General features: G+C 56.4%; 1 protein-coding gene across 1 annotated transcript; it reads left to right on the top strand.

Annotated features, from left to right (window-relative positions):
* Positions 1 to 451: 451 nt before the first annotated feature.
* LOC102460605 (lysophosphatidic acid receptor 6-like) lies at positions 452 to 13,868 on the top strand. Its single transcript, XM_025187351.2, has 3 exons — positions 452 to 617; positions 2,171 to 2,245; positions 9,229 to 13,868. The coding sequence occupies exon 3, from the start codon at positions 9,345 to 9,347 to the stop codon at positions 10,362 to 10,364; it is 1,020 nt and encodes a 339-aa protein (XP_025043136.2). The 5' UTR covers positions 452 to 617; positions 2,171 to 2,245; positions 9,229 to 9,344; the 3' UTR covers positions 10,365 to 13,868.
* The last annotated feature ends 1,944 nt before the right edge of the window (positions 13,869 to 15,812 follow it).

Here is a 15,812-nt window from a genome sequence, read left to right as displayed (position 1 = left end):
TGCCTGCTACTTCCCCACTCTCACTGTCAGCACGTCCTGCTTGCAGGCCACAGTGAGGGCAAGTCTCTGCCATGGCCACCCAGCACCTGCCTCATACCACAGTTGCCTGCACCCAGGCATCCTGACTCCCAGCCCCTGCTCTAACCATGCAGCCCCGCTCCTCTCCCAGGCCGGGCAGAGAACCCAGGTGTCCTGGCTCCCAGCCCCACCCCAATCCCCAAAATGTTGGCTGAGTCAGTAAGTAGGTCCCTTGACAACTGCTGAGGTGTGAGGGGCTGGTGGGTTGGGGGAGGGGCTGGGAGCCAGCGCTCCTGGGCTCTCTCCCTGGCTCGGGCAGCGGTGTGGGGGCTGGTGGGTCAGAGTGGGGGCTGGGAGCCAGGGCTGGGTGGCGGTGCTCAAGGGGGGCCGCTGTGGTGCGGGTGCTGTGTGCTGGCTGGTACCGTGGCCCGCAGGGGCGGTCTCTCTCCTGCGCACTTGTTGCTGGCAGGAAGCGAGAAGAGGCTTCGAGACGCGCGGCGGGCGCAATGGTGCCTCTGCACAGCCGCTACCGGGCTTAGTTCCTGCTTTCTCTTTCAGTGCCTGCAGCCACAGCCCTGGGTGGGCAGGGGCCCCACCAGGTGAGAGGCCTTGCCCTGGCTCAGGGCTGTGGGGGGCGGGTGACCCACCATTTGGGGGTATCAGGCTGGAGGAGGGTGAGAGATAGGGTTGGAGGCACTGGTGTGGGGTGTGAGGGATGGCTGGAGGGGTGTGTGTCTGTCTTGCTCTCCCAGCTTTCCCAGTGGGCCTGGGCTAGCCATGAATGCAGGGGCGGGCTCATTTGCCATGAGCTGTGTCCTGTTGGCTCTGTTAGATCAACCCCTCCTTCAGCCCAGGCCCAATCCTCTCCCCCTGCATTCGGCACAGACCACATTGTTACACCCAGTAGTGTAGGCATCACCTGCACCTGGCTTCCTCAGCCCTGGGGAATTGCTTTGGAGCAGGTGCCTAACTTGGGGTGGGCATGTGGGGCCTCTGTGGGTGGGGTGGGCAGTCTGTCACAGATCCCCCTCCCTCAGTTGTACCTGTGGGATATTTTCATCCATGACCTGGACGTAATTAGAAACTCCCATGAACCCATGAAGTGAGGGGCAACAGTGAACTTGCAGAGTCTGGCAACTGATTGGTAAATCACTGTGGGTACGTCTCCACTAGGTCGAAATAAGATACACCATTTGAGCCACGCAAATTGCGTATCTTATTTCAATTTTATTTCAAAATAGATTCTTTTGTCCTTTGGTGTTGTCTGCACAGCACCAATTTCGAAATAACCCATTCTCCGAAACATCCCTCAGTCCTCATGGAACGAGGGTCACAGGGACATTGGAATAGCAAGCCTGTTACAGTTTGAAATAATGGGCTCACTGTTAAGATGCAGGATAGCTATTCTGGGATCCCGCTGCAGTGTAGACGTAGCCTGTGAGGCCAGGGCAGTCGTATGGGGAGGTGCATGTCAAACCTGGGAGCCAACGAGCACAGCCCGGACCTGGGGACCAAGGGAGCCAGGCCAGGGCTGCAGCATGTCCCCCTGTGCCCACCAGGCAGTCTGGTTCCTGCCTGGCTGGCCGGCTGGCTATGGCATGTCAGTCAGGCACAGGCCATGTTGCAGAGCCAGGCAGTTTCAGGGAGCTGCTTTAGTACACTAGGCGTGACGGGCTCCGCACAGTGCTAGCTGGCTGGGGTTACGCAGGGGACTGGACTAGGTGCTTTAATGATCCCTTGTAACCGAGCGAGCGAGCGCCACCAGAATTGCACCCCACATTCCACTGCTCCGGGTGCTGGGTTTCTTTCTGCCCTCCGGGGTGGCATGACGGCGTTTGTGCTTTGCTTGGGTGGTCCCACAGCCCAGCGATGTGCTTCTCTAGCAGTTCTGGTGCAGCATGGCACTACGCTGACAGCTGTGAGTGCTCGGAAGGGCCACGTCATTGCCTCTGAGGGTTGCTTGGGACAGAGGCAGGGGCCTGTCTGGCTGGAGGCTGGTGTCTGGGCCTGAGCGAACCAGGCCATCTCTCCTCCCCTACTCTTTCTTCAGCGGCTCCAAGGGCTGTAGGCAGGGGACTGGGCACCAAGTGAGTGATTCCCAAGCACCAGGGGTGGGACTGTAAGAAGGATTTCCCACCGCTTTCTGTTTCAGGGGGAGGAGCTGAGTCTTGACCAGGGACATCACCTGGGATCCCCATGAAGTTCAGTGACTTTCAACTTAATCCAAGTAAGTGCATAGGCTCTGGAGCCGCAGGAAACAAGGGGGGTTGGAGAGTCACAGAGCATCAATCCTAACTGTAATAGCTCCACCCATCCCTTCCTTCCTTCCTCTCTCCTTCATCCATCCCTCCCTCCTTCCTCTTGTCCTCCCTCCCTCCCTGCTTTCCTCCCCCCCTCCATAACTCTTTCCCTCCCTCCTTCCCAAACCAAGCCCATGTGGGATGTGACGAAGGGGGGATTTTATTCCTCTTGTTAAGTTGCACGTGAGTTCTACAGTTTCCTAGTAACTGCATGTGAGTGCCTCAGTTTCCCTGGCCACTGCACCAACACCTAGATCAGTGGTCTCTAACCTTTTTATACCCAAGATCACTTTTTAAGTCTCAGAACAGGCGAAGATCTACTGCCCCGCCCCTTCCTTGAAGCCCCGCCTACATTACATGAGGAAATCTAATGTAAATGTACTGCGTAGGTGTGCAGTTCAGAGAGGGCTCAAGAGCTACTCTTAGAGCCCCTGAGATCTACTAGTAGATCGTGATCTACTGGTTGGTGACCATGGACCTAGATGGTGATGGGAATTTTGGGTGTGTCTTTACTAAGGGAGCCCTGGAACATACACATTGGCTGATGTCCTGTGCAACCTGAGCCTGGGAGGGGGTTTTACCAGGTGACACTTTTTGCCAGGGAAGCAGGGCAAAGTCCAGAGGAGGGATCTGGCTGGAGGCTGGGACCAGGCTGCTGGGGGTAAGTCAGTCTATCCCAGGATGGATGGTGCTGGCTGCTTCTGGTTCTTGTGCTGACAAGTCTGTGCTACCCTGTGTCCCTGTAGCCTGATAAACCTTCTCTTCTACCTGCCGGCTGAGTCTCACGTCTGGCTGTGGATGGGGGTGCAGGGCCTGGGGACTCCCCAGATCTGGTGACAAGAGGCATTTCGCCCCCTCCACTCAGGGCCCAGCAGCAGAACGGCTCCCACAGCCAGGGCTGTTCGCCACCCACCTTTCCCCATGCACGCAGCTCCCAGACAAGCCAAACCCATTGCAGGCCATGAGCACAACATGCTCTGCTGACCGCACATCTTTGCACAATCGCCTAACGGGCGGACGTGGTTCGGGGCGGGGTTTGTGGCTCTGCTGCAACTTCTGAGTGTGAAACACAAGGCAGAGTCCTGCTGTAGTCAGCTCTGCCAGTGCCCCTCACTCCCAATCCACAGCCCCTGCCCCATCTAGAGGGGCTGCAGGAAACAGGGGTTGGAGATTCACAGAGCATCAATCCTAGCCATAATGGTGCTGCTCCATCCATCCCTCTGTCTGTCTGTCCATCCATCCTGCCATCAGTCCACCCACCTGTCCCTCCCTCCATCCATCCCACCCTCCATGGAGGCCCAAGGAGCAGTCTGGGATCTGGCTCCTGGTTCTCTGGTGCCTAGGTGGATGTGAGTGCCTCCTTCTCCCCTGCTCCCAGGCTATTCTCAGGGACCCAGGTCCAGCCCAGGAGACGTTCCATTCCCAGAGCTCAAGTGCCAGTAAAACCCAGCCCAGGCGGGATGTGACAAAGGGGGAATTTTATTCTCTTTGTTATGTTGCATATGATTTCTACTGTCCTATTGTAATTCCATGTGAGTGCCTCAGTTTCCCTGGGCACTGCACCAGTACCTAGCTGGTGATGGGAATTTGGGTGTGGCAGCCTCCCCCACGGACACAATGGCTGATGCCCTTTGTAACCTGAGCCCAGGAGGGTGTGTGTGACCAGGTGGCACCTTTTTCCCCCAGGAAGCAGAGCAAAAGCCAGAGGAGGGGCCTGGCTATGATCTAGTCTAATGGTTGGGGGGGCAGGTCCAGCACCCTGTCTCTGGCCCCATTCCCCCAGGACGGATGATGCTGGCTGCTTCTGGTTTCTGTGCTGACAAGTCTGCTCCACACTGTGTCCCTGTCACCTGATAAACCTTCTCTTCTACCTGCCGGCTGAGAGTCACGTCTGGCTGCGGATGGGGGTTCCAAACTGTGGTGACAAAAGGCACTTCCTCCCTTCCCCGCAGGACCCAGCATCAGAATGGCTCCCACGGCCAGGGCTATTTGCCACCCACCTCGCACATCTTTGCACAATCGCCCGACAGACATGTGGTTTGGGGCAGGGTTTGCTGTAGTCAGCTCTGCTGGTGCCCCTCGCTCCCCACCTGCAGCCCCTGCCAGCCCAGCCCTGGTCTCCCCCAGCCCTACCGGTGCCCCTCACTCCCCACCTGCAGCCCCTGCCAGCCCAGCCCTGGTCTCCCCCAGCCCTACCGGTGCCCCTCACTCCCCACCTGCAGCCCCTGCCAGCCCAGCCCTGGTCTCCCCCAGCCCTACCGGTGCCCCTCACTCCCCACCTGCAGCCCCTGCCAGCCCAGCCCTGGGCTCCCCCAGCCCTACCAGTGCCCCTCACTCCCCATCTGCAGCCCCTGCCAGCCCAGCCCTGGGCTCGCCCAGCCCTGCCGGTGCCCCTCACTAGAGTTCGCCTTCCCGCTTTCTGGCGGGTGAGAACTGGATGATAGCCAAGGTAAGATAATTCCTTCATGCGTCTTGTCTGCACAAACGCTGACCTGTTTTTTCCTCTTGGGTTCCTTTCCCTGAGTGAGGCGCCCTTCTTGCTGCCCACAAGCTGTGGCTGCTGAGTCACTGCAGGGGAGGGAGCGCAGCTTGACATGACTCTGCAGCCCCCACGGCCTTTGGAGCAATGTGGGTCAGGTTGCAACAGCCAGAGGCCAGCACTTGGGGCTGCCAAACACCTAATGAACTGCCTGGCTGTTCCCTCACCCCATGTACAGCACCCCCATGCAGGGGAAGGATGCATTTTACTGGGCTTAGAGGCCCTAGCAGGTCCAGGCTGCAAAGTGTGGTATGTGTGTGGTAGGGGGAGTCTGTGTTACAGGTTTGTATTGGGCCTGAAAATAGGTGTTTTTGTCCTGCCCCCACGGGCTGGGAAATGTGACTGCGTCTTAAAATAGCTCTGTTAACAACAGCTGTTCTGTTCTTCCTGGGCAGATTGATTTAAATCTCTGTGAGTCAAACCAGCAAGCAGGAAATCTTGTTTAGTCATCTTTTGCCTTTTTACTTAATTATGTTCCTGAAGAGTGGTCAGTTCTCATTGGATGTATAATCTGGTCTGTTTGCTGGCTATGAGGATACACTTCACAGGAGGTTAAGTCATTTTGCAGCATAACAGAACCCTAAGCCAGAGTCCTTCTCTGAACATTTGTTGTTCTGGTAGAAAATAGGGATTGACACATCTCCTAGTTATGAGATGAGGAACCTTTTACTGGTGATTTGGTGTGCCAGGTTGCCTTTGGAGGACAATTTAAACTCCATTTCCTAATGCACAAAACCAACATTTTCAATTATCTGGGGAGGGGGTGGTAAATCAAACTATTTTACATGTCATGAGTACATGAGGAAGTATATAAAAATCTGTTCCACATTTTAAATAACTGAATTTATTAAACAAAGGAACTATTCGCGTCTGCAGTTCAGTGAATTGAATTTATTATTTCTGGTCTCCTCACCGTTAATGATTTTAGAACTAATTGATCTCATCCTCACACTTAGTCTTTACTCAGCGATTGGAAGTGGAAAAACAAGCTTTCCTGCTTTTTCAGATCCCAGTCCATGTCACAACTGTGCTCCAAAGTTCTTGAATACACTTCAGTGAAGACTATATTTTCTCTGCATTTTTTGAAGAATCAGCTGTCTTCAAACATCAGCAAACTCTGGTTCCAGGTGCTTAGCCGCGACATCCCCCCATTCAGTGGCTTCATGTGCAGCTTGAATGTTGCCCTTGTTTACCTGAATAGTTCACAAATATTCAGAGTGCTGGTGATTGTTTCCATTATAGGGTGTGTCTAGGCTCCATGGCTCCATAGACAGAGCCATGTAGTCTAGACACACCCATAGACAGAAAGTAATAATGGACTCAAGTGATCCTGTTTAGCTACAAAGAACCACAGGTGTTGGCTTCTAATTTTCCCAGGGATGCTCAAATCCTGCTCAACCCCAGCCCCCACTCCTGCTCCCACCCCATCCCATCCCATTCCACTTCTTTCTGCCCTCTTCCCTGAGTACACCCCGTCCCTGTTTGTCCCGTCTCTCCCAGTGCCACCTCACACCTTAGAACAGGTGCTCAGAAGGTACTGTGAGGGTATGGAGGAGGTGATTGGCAGGGGCCTTTGGTGGGCAGAAGTGGGGAGCTGGCTGTTGATGGTGGCTGCTAATTTTTCTCCCTGGGTGCTCCAGCTCTGGCATCCCTGGAGTCAGGACCTGTGCGAAACACGTACATAAAATCCTGTTTCTCTGAAGGCAGGAGACAGCTTCTCTGCACACATCTCCAAACCTCCTTCTAGCCAACGCTCTGCCTAAAAGCTTTCTCTTCACTGTTTCTCAGCCCCTCCCAGCCCAGCCCTGGGCTCCCCCAGCCCTGCCAGTGCCCCTCACTCCCCACCTGCAGCCTGAGCTACCCCAGCCCTGGGCTCCCCCAGCCCTGCTGGTGCCCCTCACTCCCCACCTGCAGCCCCTCCCAGCCCAGCCCTGGGCTCCCCCAGCCCTGCTGGTGCCCCTCACTCCCGACCTGCAGCCTGAGCTACCCCAGCCCTGGGATCCCCCAGTCCTGCTGGTGCCCCTCACTCCTGACCTGCAGCCTGAGCTACCCAAGCCCTGGGATCCCCCAGCCCTGCTGGTGCCCCTCACTCCTGACCCACAGCCCCTGCCGGCCCCAGGTCCTCCTTGCAGCACTGCTCTGTGCGGGGTGGGTTTCTGGGTTCCAAGTCCAGACAGGTCCATTGTGATCCTCTTGCCTTCGACATACCCCAGAACTCCTATGTCGGCACTGAAACTGGAGGCTGGGTTTTTGGCAGAACTGAGCCCTGGTTGGTCTCCCCCCTCAGCGGGGAGCTCCTGAGCAGGAAGATGCCGCTGTACATGTTGAGGCTCAGCCCCATGAGTGCCACTTCTTGGCCTGTCTCTCACGACCAGGGTTTCTCTGGAGACACGTCTGCTTTTCTGCCAGGGCTCTTGCTGGTAGCAGGACCTTTCCCCGTGCCTGTCTGCCATCATTGCCTCCAGCGCAGAGTGTGGGGAAGGGCTGAGTGGTATGGCCAAGGGTTTGCCCAGCACTGGGCCCCCTGCTTTGGGCTCTGCAGCACAGGGACCACGTGGCCCTGTGGAGCCTGCGGCAGCTGCTTACCCCTCAGCCAGGGGAAAACAGAGGGACGATTAATGAGCAGGAAGAACCTGTAGTGCAGATTGAGTGTGCCAGGGGAGCTGCTGGTTCTGCCATGGTGCTGCCACTGCTGGGTCTGTCAGGATCTCCGTTGTAAACACCAGCTTCAGCCATTGGGCTCTCTCACCCCAGGAGGTTGCCATGACAATGAGCCTTTTCTGCCCCTGCTGGCATTTTCTGGAGGCGGGGCGGGGAGAGGTCTGGCAACTGAACATTTGACAAGTTCCCCTCCAAGAGTCATGGTTCCACCCAAAAGCCATTCTCCTCAGGAAAAGTGTTTTCTACCCTCTCTGCGACCTGGTCCGGACCTTTAGCCACCCAGAAAAGACAGAACAAGAGGCAAATGGCTGCTATTCTGAGAATTGTCTTGCCCTTATCCGATGCCACTTCAATTCTGCAGGGGTTTTCCCAGTCCTGCTTGCACACGTGAGAGTAAAACAAGCAACCAGGGTCTAAAACTGGTCAGTCTACAGGGCTGTGTCTACACTGGCCACTTATTCCGGAAAATCAGCCGCTTTTCCGGAATAACTTGCCAGCTGTCCACACTGGCCCCTTGAATTTCTGGAAAAGCACTGACGATCTACTGTAAAATCATCAGTGCTTTTCCGGAAAAACTATGCTGCTCCCATTCGGGCAAAAGTCCTTTTCCGGAAAACTGTTCCAGAAAAGGGCCAGTGTAGACAGCACAGATTTCTTTTCCGCAAAAAAGCCCCGATCGCGAAAATGACGATCGGGGCTTTTTTGTGGAAAAGCGAGTCTACATTGGCATGGATGCTTTTCCGGAAAAAGTGCTTTTCCGGAAAAGCATCCTGCCAATGTAGACTCGCTTTTCCAGAAATACTTTTAACAGAAAAACTGTTCTGTTTTAAGCATTTCCGGAAAAGGGTGCCGGTGTAGACGAAGCCCAGATGTTTACCACAAAGTGGGCTTAGCTGGGCCTCTCTGCTTCACAGGGCAGCCTACTCGTGTAACCTTGAGTGGGCTAGGCTTCCCTGCCCTTCTCCAGTGTCTAAAAAAACCCCACAGCAGTACTGGGGATCCAGGGGGATTTTCCCTCCCAGGTTCTCCTTGCTCTAAGTAGCATTGCCCGTGATCCCTGGGAGAGGGTTAGCACCATCACTGCCCGCTGCAGAGTGAGGCACCGCAACCTGCTCTCTGCTCCTGGCTCAGCTTCTCCCAGCCCACCCAGCCCTTAGACAAGCAGCTGCCCTGCCTGCTGGCTCCTGGAGTCTTACCCCAAACTACCCCACCCAGCTCCAGAAGCCTCTGGGTGTGGAGGCTAAAGCTGCCCAGCAACAGCAACACTCAACTCACTCCTACCTCCCGCACAGGGGTCTCTTAAAGAGACAGCTCCCTGTGAGGTGCTTGGGTGTCCTCACTCTCTCTGCTTCACACAGCAGCCTGCTTGCCCACTCGCTCTGCTTGGGTTGTGTGTGCTGGCGTCGAACCCATAAACTCGTGTTATTCTGTAACCTTCCAGCTAGTGTTTTACTCTCGTGCGCACAGGCCTGCCGTGAGCATGCAGGGAGCAGCTGACACCGAGACCAGGCGGAGTTTCCATTTGGGCATTTCTCTCTATCTGCTCCTTACAGGCTCAGGCACCAGCGGGCGTGTGGGCAGGAGCTCTGCTGGATTCCCAGAGTGGGGTGTGCAGGACTCCACCATGCTCTCACAAATGCCTGTACTCCTGGGCGGTGCTTTGGCCCGGGGCCAGTGGGCCAAACTCACCTGTTTCCTGTTTTCTCCTAGTTTGAGGCCAGGCACTGCTTGGTGTGCGCACAGAGCGACAGGGAGGGGACCATCCCAGGTGAGGCGGAGCCTGTTTTCCTGAGCCTTGTGGGAACCTGCCACAGCTTCTCTGTCCCATGGTGCTTTCTGAGATGACCTCCAATTGCACCCCGGGTGTCTCGGCGGTCCCTGTCTTCGTGGGGCTCTACACCATCATCTTCACACTGGGGCTGGTGCTCAACCTGGTCGCGCTCTACATCTTCTGCTGCTGCAGCAGCGTGTGCTCCCTCACCACGGTCTACATGAAGAACCTGGCCGTGTCCGACCTGCTGCTGGTGGTCTCGCTGCCTGTCCGCATCTACTACTACAGCAAGCAGCCCTGCCTGGGACGCCAGGTCTGCGAGCTCACGGGCCTGCTGCTGCTACTCAACATGTATGGCAGCATCTTCCTGCTCACCTGCATCAGCTGGGATCGCTGCATGGCCGTCTGCTTCCCCATGCATGCCCGGGTCAAGGCGCTGCGCAAGCAGGCCAAGTACATCTGCCTGGGCGTCTGGCTGGTGAGCTGTGCTGGCACTGTGCCCACCTACTTCACCCAGAAAGACCATAATAACTTCACTTCCTGCTTTGACAGCCGGCCTCAGTACGTCACCCGGCGCAGCGTCTCCTTTGCCATGATGTTCTGCTTTGCTGTGCCGCTCCTGGTCATGATGTTGTGCTCCTGGGCTCTGCTGCGGGCTGTGCGCCGCAGTGCGGCCGCCCGCATGGAACTGGTCAACAGCGCCAAGATCCGCAGCATGATCGTGGCCAACGTCACCATCTTCCTGGGCTGCTTCCTGCCTTTCCATCTGGTGCTGCTCTGCTACCAGGTGCAGGACCTGCAGAGTGAAGCGCTGGACGTAGCCTACCGCTGCACCTTGCTAGTTGCCTCGGCCAATGCCGCTCTGGACCCGCTGGCCTATTACTTTGCCACCGAGACCTTCCAGCGCATGATGGTGATTGACAATCTACGGGCCTGGGGCTTGCTTGGCGACAGCACTGAGGGCCATAGCCGCTCCCAGACAACCCTAGGCCAGTGCATCTACCTGCAAAACATCATGGTCCTGCCGAGCAGCAGTCCACTGGTGGGCAGCCCCAGCAGGGGGTCCCAGAACTAATGGGCTGGGCTGCATAACAAGGGCATTTCTAGGGCACTGCTGAGAGGGTCAGATCAGGGCAAATTGCTTAGAGACAGGGCTACTTGCAGCCCAGGACTGGGGCTCTGCCTCCCTATGGCACCGAACCAGGCCCAGAGCGCCTCTGTTTGCCACTCTGGCCAGCTGGAAGTCACACAAACAATCCCCTTAGACATTGCAGCTTTCCCGAGCCACCACAGATGTGAGGTACTGAAAACCAGTCTCCCCAAATCCAAACAGTTTCTTCCGACCAGCCACACTCCCAGGACTATTTATGCCTCAGCTCTTGCCCAAAAGAATCTAACTTCTAAGGGTTTATTCACAAAAAGAGAGAAAGAAAAGATTAAAGTTCTAAAAGGAATCGAACACACCCACCGATTGCACAGTGCTTGGTGCAGGCCCATAGCAGAGATAGGATAGTCTGATATTTTAGATCAAATCTCTGGAACACATCCTCTGTTGGGATGGGTCATTCGTCCTTCTGGGCTTCAGTTCACAGCTGAGACCCTTCAGAGGCGATGAGCTGGCTTGAAGACAGGATTGAAGACAAATGGAGGCTCCTCCAGGGCTTTTCTAATACCCTTGCCCACGTGGAGGGACTCCCATTGTTCTTGCTAAGTGAAAGCATGTCCCTAAGATAGAGTTTGTCACATGAACCAATCACTGTCCATGTCCTTCTTAGACAAGTGGCCATTGTGAACATGCCGAGATGAGTAGTCACAGCAAAGCTCAGCCGAGGTGGATCGGCACCATTGAGGTGCATTGTCAGCAAAGCACCCCTAGTCACTTGGCTGGCCACCCTTTCACAATAGGTGGGTCAAGTCTGGTGGAGTCTCCCAGGAGCAAATATTTGAAATACAAGTACAGCCACGATACTCATAATGTCACATACAGAAAGAAGTCCTGTCTATGAGCAGCACAATTAGAATCAGTGAATTGTCGTCTCTCACTAGATAACTCACTAGGCTCACTTTGTACAAGCTTTGGTGCAAACACAGAACAGTGATTGCAACAATCATAAACTCATGGGGCTGGAAGAGACCTCAGGAGTCATTGAGTCCAGCCCCCTGCCCAAAGCAGGATCAACCCCAACTCAAACATCCCAGCCAGGGCTTGGTCAAGCTGGGACTTAAAAACCTCTAGGGATGGAGATTCCACCCTCTTCCTAGGGAACCCACCCCAGTGCTTCCCCACCCACCTAGGGAAATAATTTTTCCCAACATCCAACCTAGACCTCCTCCACTGTAACTTCAGACCATTGCTCCTTGTTCTGCATCTGTCACCGAGAACAGCCTCTCTCCATCCTCTTTGGAACCCCCCTTCAGGGTAGTTAAAGGCTGCTACCAAATCCCTCCGCACCCATCTCTTCTGCAGCCTAAATAAGCCCAAATCCCTCAGCCTCTCCTCATAGGTTATGTGCTCATCATTTTGGTTGCCCTTCACTGGACCCTTTTCAATGCACCCACATCCTTCCTGTAGTGGGGGGCCCCAGAACTGGACACAATACTCCAGATGTGGTCTCACCAGAGCTGAATAAAGGGGAATAATCACTTCTCTGGATCTGCTGGCAATGCTCCTCCTAATGCACCCTAATATGCCATTAGCCTTTTTGGCTACAAGGGCGCACCTTGACTCATATCCAGCTTCTCATCCACTGTAACCCCCAGGTCCTTTTCTGCTGACCTGCTGCTAGCCAGTCGGTCACCAGCCTGTAACAATGCTTGGGATTCTCCTGATTTGTGTTTAGCTCACAGTCCAATAAATCACAGGTGCTCTCTTCTCTCCAATAAATTAGGGTGCTGGAAAGCATGGGTATGTGTACAGCTGGGGCCACCAGGGGTCACTGCCTGGGTTTGCACCGGCGCCAGGGAGGGGGGGTCAATGGCTGGGTTTGCACAGGCATGGGTGAGGGGGTCACAGGCTGGGTTTGCACAGGTGCTGGGGGTGTGTGTCTCAGGCTGGATTTGCACTGGCACTGGTGGGGGGGGGGTCACAGGCTGAGTTTGCACTGAGCACTGTGACCCATGCTCTTGAACTGCACAGGATGAGTAGCCCCATCCCCACATCACAGGGCACAGAGACCCCTGATCCCCTCTTTGCCTCACCTTTGCTCAGCCTGCCTGCCCCATCCCCTAGCTCATAACCCCACTCCTGACTGGGGCTGGCCATAGGGGCCAGGGCTAATCGGAGGGGGGCAGACATTGGGGAAGAGGTTAATTTGGGCTGAGCTTGCGGGGGAGTCTCCCACAGACACCTCTCCTCCACCTCTACACAGGAGGTTTCATGGAAGCTCCATCTCCTGGGTGTCTCCATTCCGGCCCTGTCCCTGCAGCCTGGAGCCAGCACCATCCCACCACATGGCTTGCCCAGAGGTTTCATGCCCAGGCTCCTGGCAGAGGCAACAGGTGGTGTGCTGGGCGCTGGCACAGCCCGGCAGCTCAGGGGAGCAGTGCTCAGGGAGTCAGCACCAAGAAGGTGTCGGGGCACTTGGTGGGGAGTAAGGTCTCTGGCCTGTGCCTGGCTCTGGTAGGCAGGGACGTGAGAGCCTGCCCGGCCCGCGATGGGGACACGCCACCTGCCCCTGCAGGGGTGTGTGTGGCCAGAGCCTTAGGGGCACAGAGCCAGAAGACAGCCACTTGGAGACATTTGCACTGGAGAGCCAGAGACACCTCATCACCGGGCCCTCCTGCACCCTGCAGCCAGGCAGTCATGGGGATGGGGGGGGGGGGGGGGCTGGACAGGGCAGCAGCGAGGCCTGAAACCTGTATTTACAGAGTCTCCTTTCCGGCCAGGAGCTGGTTCTTTTAAAGCAACAGCAAATCCTCCTCAGACCCCTGCAGCCTGGGCATAGGCATCTGTGCCCCCCCCATCAGCTCCTATTCCCTGGGCTCCCTACCACCTGGGCATAGTTATCTGTCCATAGGCCCCTAATCCCCCTGGAACTCCTAAGGCTTGGGTATTGGTGTCAGTCTCCTTCCACCAAGCCCCTTGTAGCCTGAACACCCCTCCTATGCCCTGCGCTCCCTGATCCCTTGGCTCAGGGGGCTGCTTCCTTCTTTCCCCATCTTCAGGGAACATGTGGGGCATTTCGTTGCTGTGATGGTGAATGGCTGGTGGGAGTCAGGACAGAGTGGGGTGGGTCGCACCTGTGGTCTCAGCAGAGGTGGGACTGGGAAGGGAGCTGTCCAGCCCAGCCCTGACAACACATAGCTCCGTCCTGCCCAGGGTGCCGGCTTGTTGCGCCCAGCGGAATGAAATGGGCGCATCTGGAGACAGAGCAGTGTGGAAAGAACAGGGCGAGACCGGATTTGGGGTTTGGCTCCTGGATGCTGTCTCTGGCTTTGCCTACAGCTCTTGTGGCTAGTTACCAGCCATGCCTGGCACCGCACTGGGCCAGTGCACACGCCTCAGTGCGCGGTCACATGCATACGCCCCAGTGTGCGCCCACATGCACAGTGCACACGCCCCAGTGTGCGCCCACATGCACAGTGCACACGCCCCAGTGTGCGCCCACATGCACAGTGCACACGCCCCAGTGCGCGCCCACGTGCACAGTGCACACGCCCCAGTGTGCGCCCACATGCACAGTGCACATGCCCCAGTGTGTGCCCACATGCACAGTGCACACGCCCCAGTGTGCGCCCACGTGCACAGTGCACATGCCCCAGTGTGCGCCCACATGCACACTGCACATGCCCCAGTGTGCGCCCACATGCACAGTGCACACGCCCCAGTGCGCGCCCACATGCACAGTGCACACGCCCCAGTGTGCGCCCACATGCACAGTGCACACGCCCCAGTGTGCGCCCACATGCACAGTGCACATGCCCCAGTGCTCTCCCACATGCACAGTGCACACGCCCCAGTGCTCTCCCACATGCACAGTGCACACGCCCCAGTGCGCGCCCACATGCACAGTGCACACGCCCCAGTGCGCGCCCACATGCACAGTGCACACGCCCCAGTGCGCGCCCACATGCACAGTGCACACGCCCCAGTGTGCGCCCACGTGCACAGTGCACACGCCCCAGTGCGCACCCACGTGCACAGTGCACACGCCCCAGTGCGCGCCCACATGCACAGTGCACACGCCCCAGTGTGTGCCCACGTGCACAGTGCACACGCCCCAGTGTGCGCCCACGTGCACAGTGCACACGCCCCAGTGTGCGCCCACGTGCACAGTGCACACGCCCCAGTGTGCGCCCACGTGCACAGTGCACACGCCCCAGTGCATGCCCACATGCACAGTGCACACGCCCCAGTGCGCGCCCACATGCACAGTGCACACGCCCCAGTGCGCGCCCACATGCACAGTGCACACGCCCCAGTGCGCGCCCACATGCACCGTGCACACGCCCCAGTGCGCGCCCACATGCACGGTGTACACGCCCCAGTGTGCGCCCACATGCACAGTGCACACGCCCCCTGTAATATCACAGGTGAGGACTGGGCACCGCTGAGAGTATCAATCAGGGTAAATTGCTTAGAACCAGGGCTATTTACAGCCCAGGACTGGGGGTCCTTCTCTGTCAGGAACCCAACTAATCACACAGAGCACTTCAGCCACCACCCTAGCCAGCAAGAAGTCTCACACCCCGTAGACACCCTAGTGCTCCCTGTGCCACCACCAGCACTGCCCCTTACCCAGGTGAAAGGTTATAAAACCCAATCTCACCAACTCTGAACAGGTTCTCCCAGTCCCAAAGGGCCAGCCACAGTCCCTGGTCAATTTATACCTTGGCTCTTACCCAAAAGAGCACGCTGGTCCAGTACTTTAGACTCTAAGGCTACGTCTACATTGGCATGATCTTGCACAAATAATTTTAATGCAAGAGTTTTTGCATTAGAGTATTTGCGCAAGAGAGCATCTACACTGGCATGTACTTTTGTGCAAGAGATGTGCTTTTGCGTAACAGCATCTGTGCCAGTGTAGATGCTCTCTTGCGCAAGAAAGCTCTGATGGCCATTTTAGCCATCGGGCTTTCTTGCGCAAGAAATTCATGTTGCCTGTCTACACTGGCCTCTTGTGCAAGAACAGTTGCACAAGAGGACTTATTCCTGAGCGGGAGCGTCATAGTTCTTGTGCAAGAAGCCCTGATTTCACACATTAGAACGTCAGTGTTCTTGTGCAATAACTCGCGGCCAGTGTAGACAGGCAGCAAGTTTTTGCGCAAACCCATTCTTCTTCTGGGTGCTGGTGCCTCCTAAAATGGGCTGATCACATGACCCACAAACGAGTTTCTGTCTCTTTTAGGCACAGAACCATGGAGTGCCCAGGTGGGTCCTTCCCTGGCAAGGGGCCATTGTGTGCTCCTCAGGGGTCAATTGGCAGCCCTTAAGAGCTACTGTCTGCAGCATTGAGCAACCGTTCCTCCCAGCAGAAAACACTGAAAACATCAATCCAAAGCCCTTCTTCATAATTTGACACAC

Source organism: Pelodiscus sinensis, chromosome 24, assembly GCF_049634645.1.
Source record: "Pelodiscus sinensis isolate JC-2024 chromosome 24, ASM4963464v1, whole genome shotgun sequence".
Taxonomy (NCBI): domain Eukaryota; kingdom Metazoa; phylum Chordata; order Testudines; family Trionychidae; genus Pelodiscus; species Pelodiscus sinensis.
The sequence above is the reverse complement of the archived record's forward strand: the minus strand, read 5'-3'. Positions and strand labels throughout refer to the sequence as shown.

Coding starts and splice junctions, on each gene's coding strand:
- LOC102460605 (XM_025187351.2), top strand. CDS start 9,345: ATGGTGCTTTCTGAGATGACCTCCAATTGCACCCCGGGTGTCTCGGCG.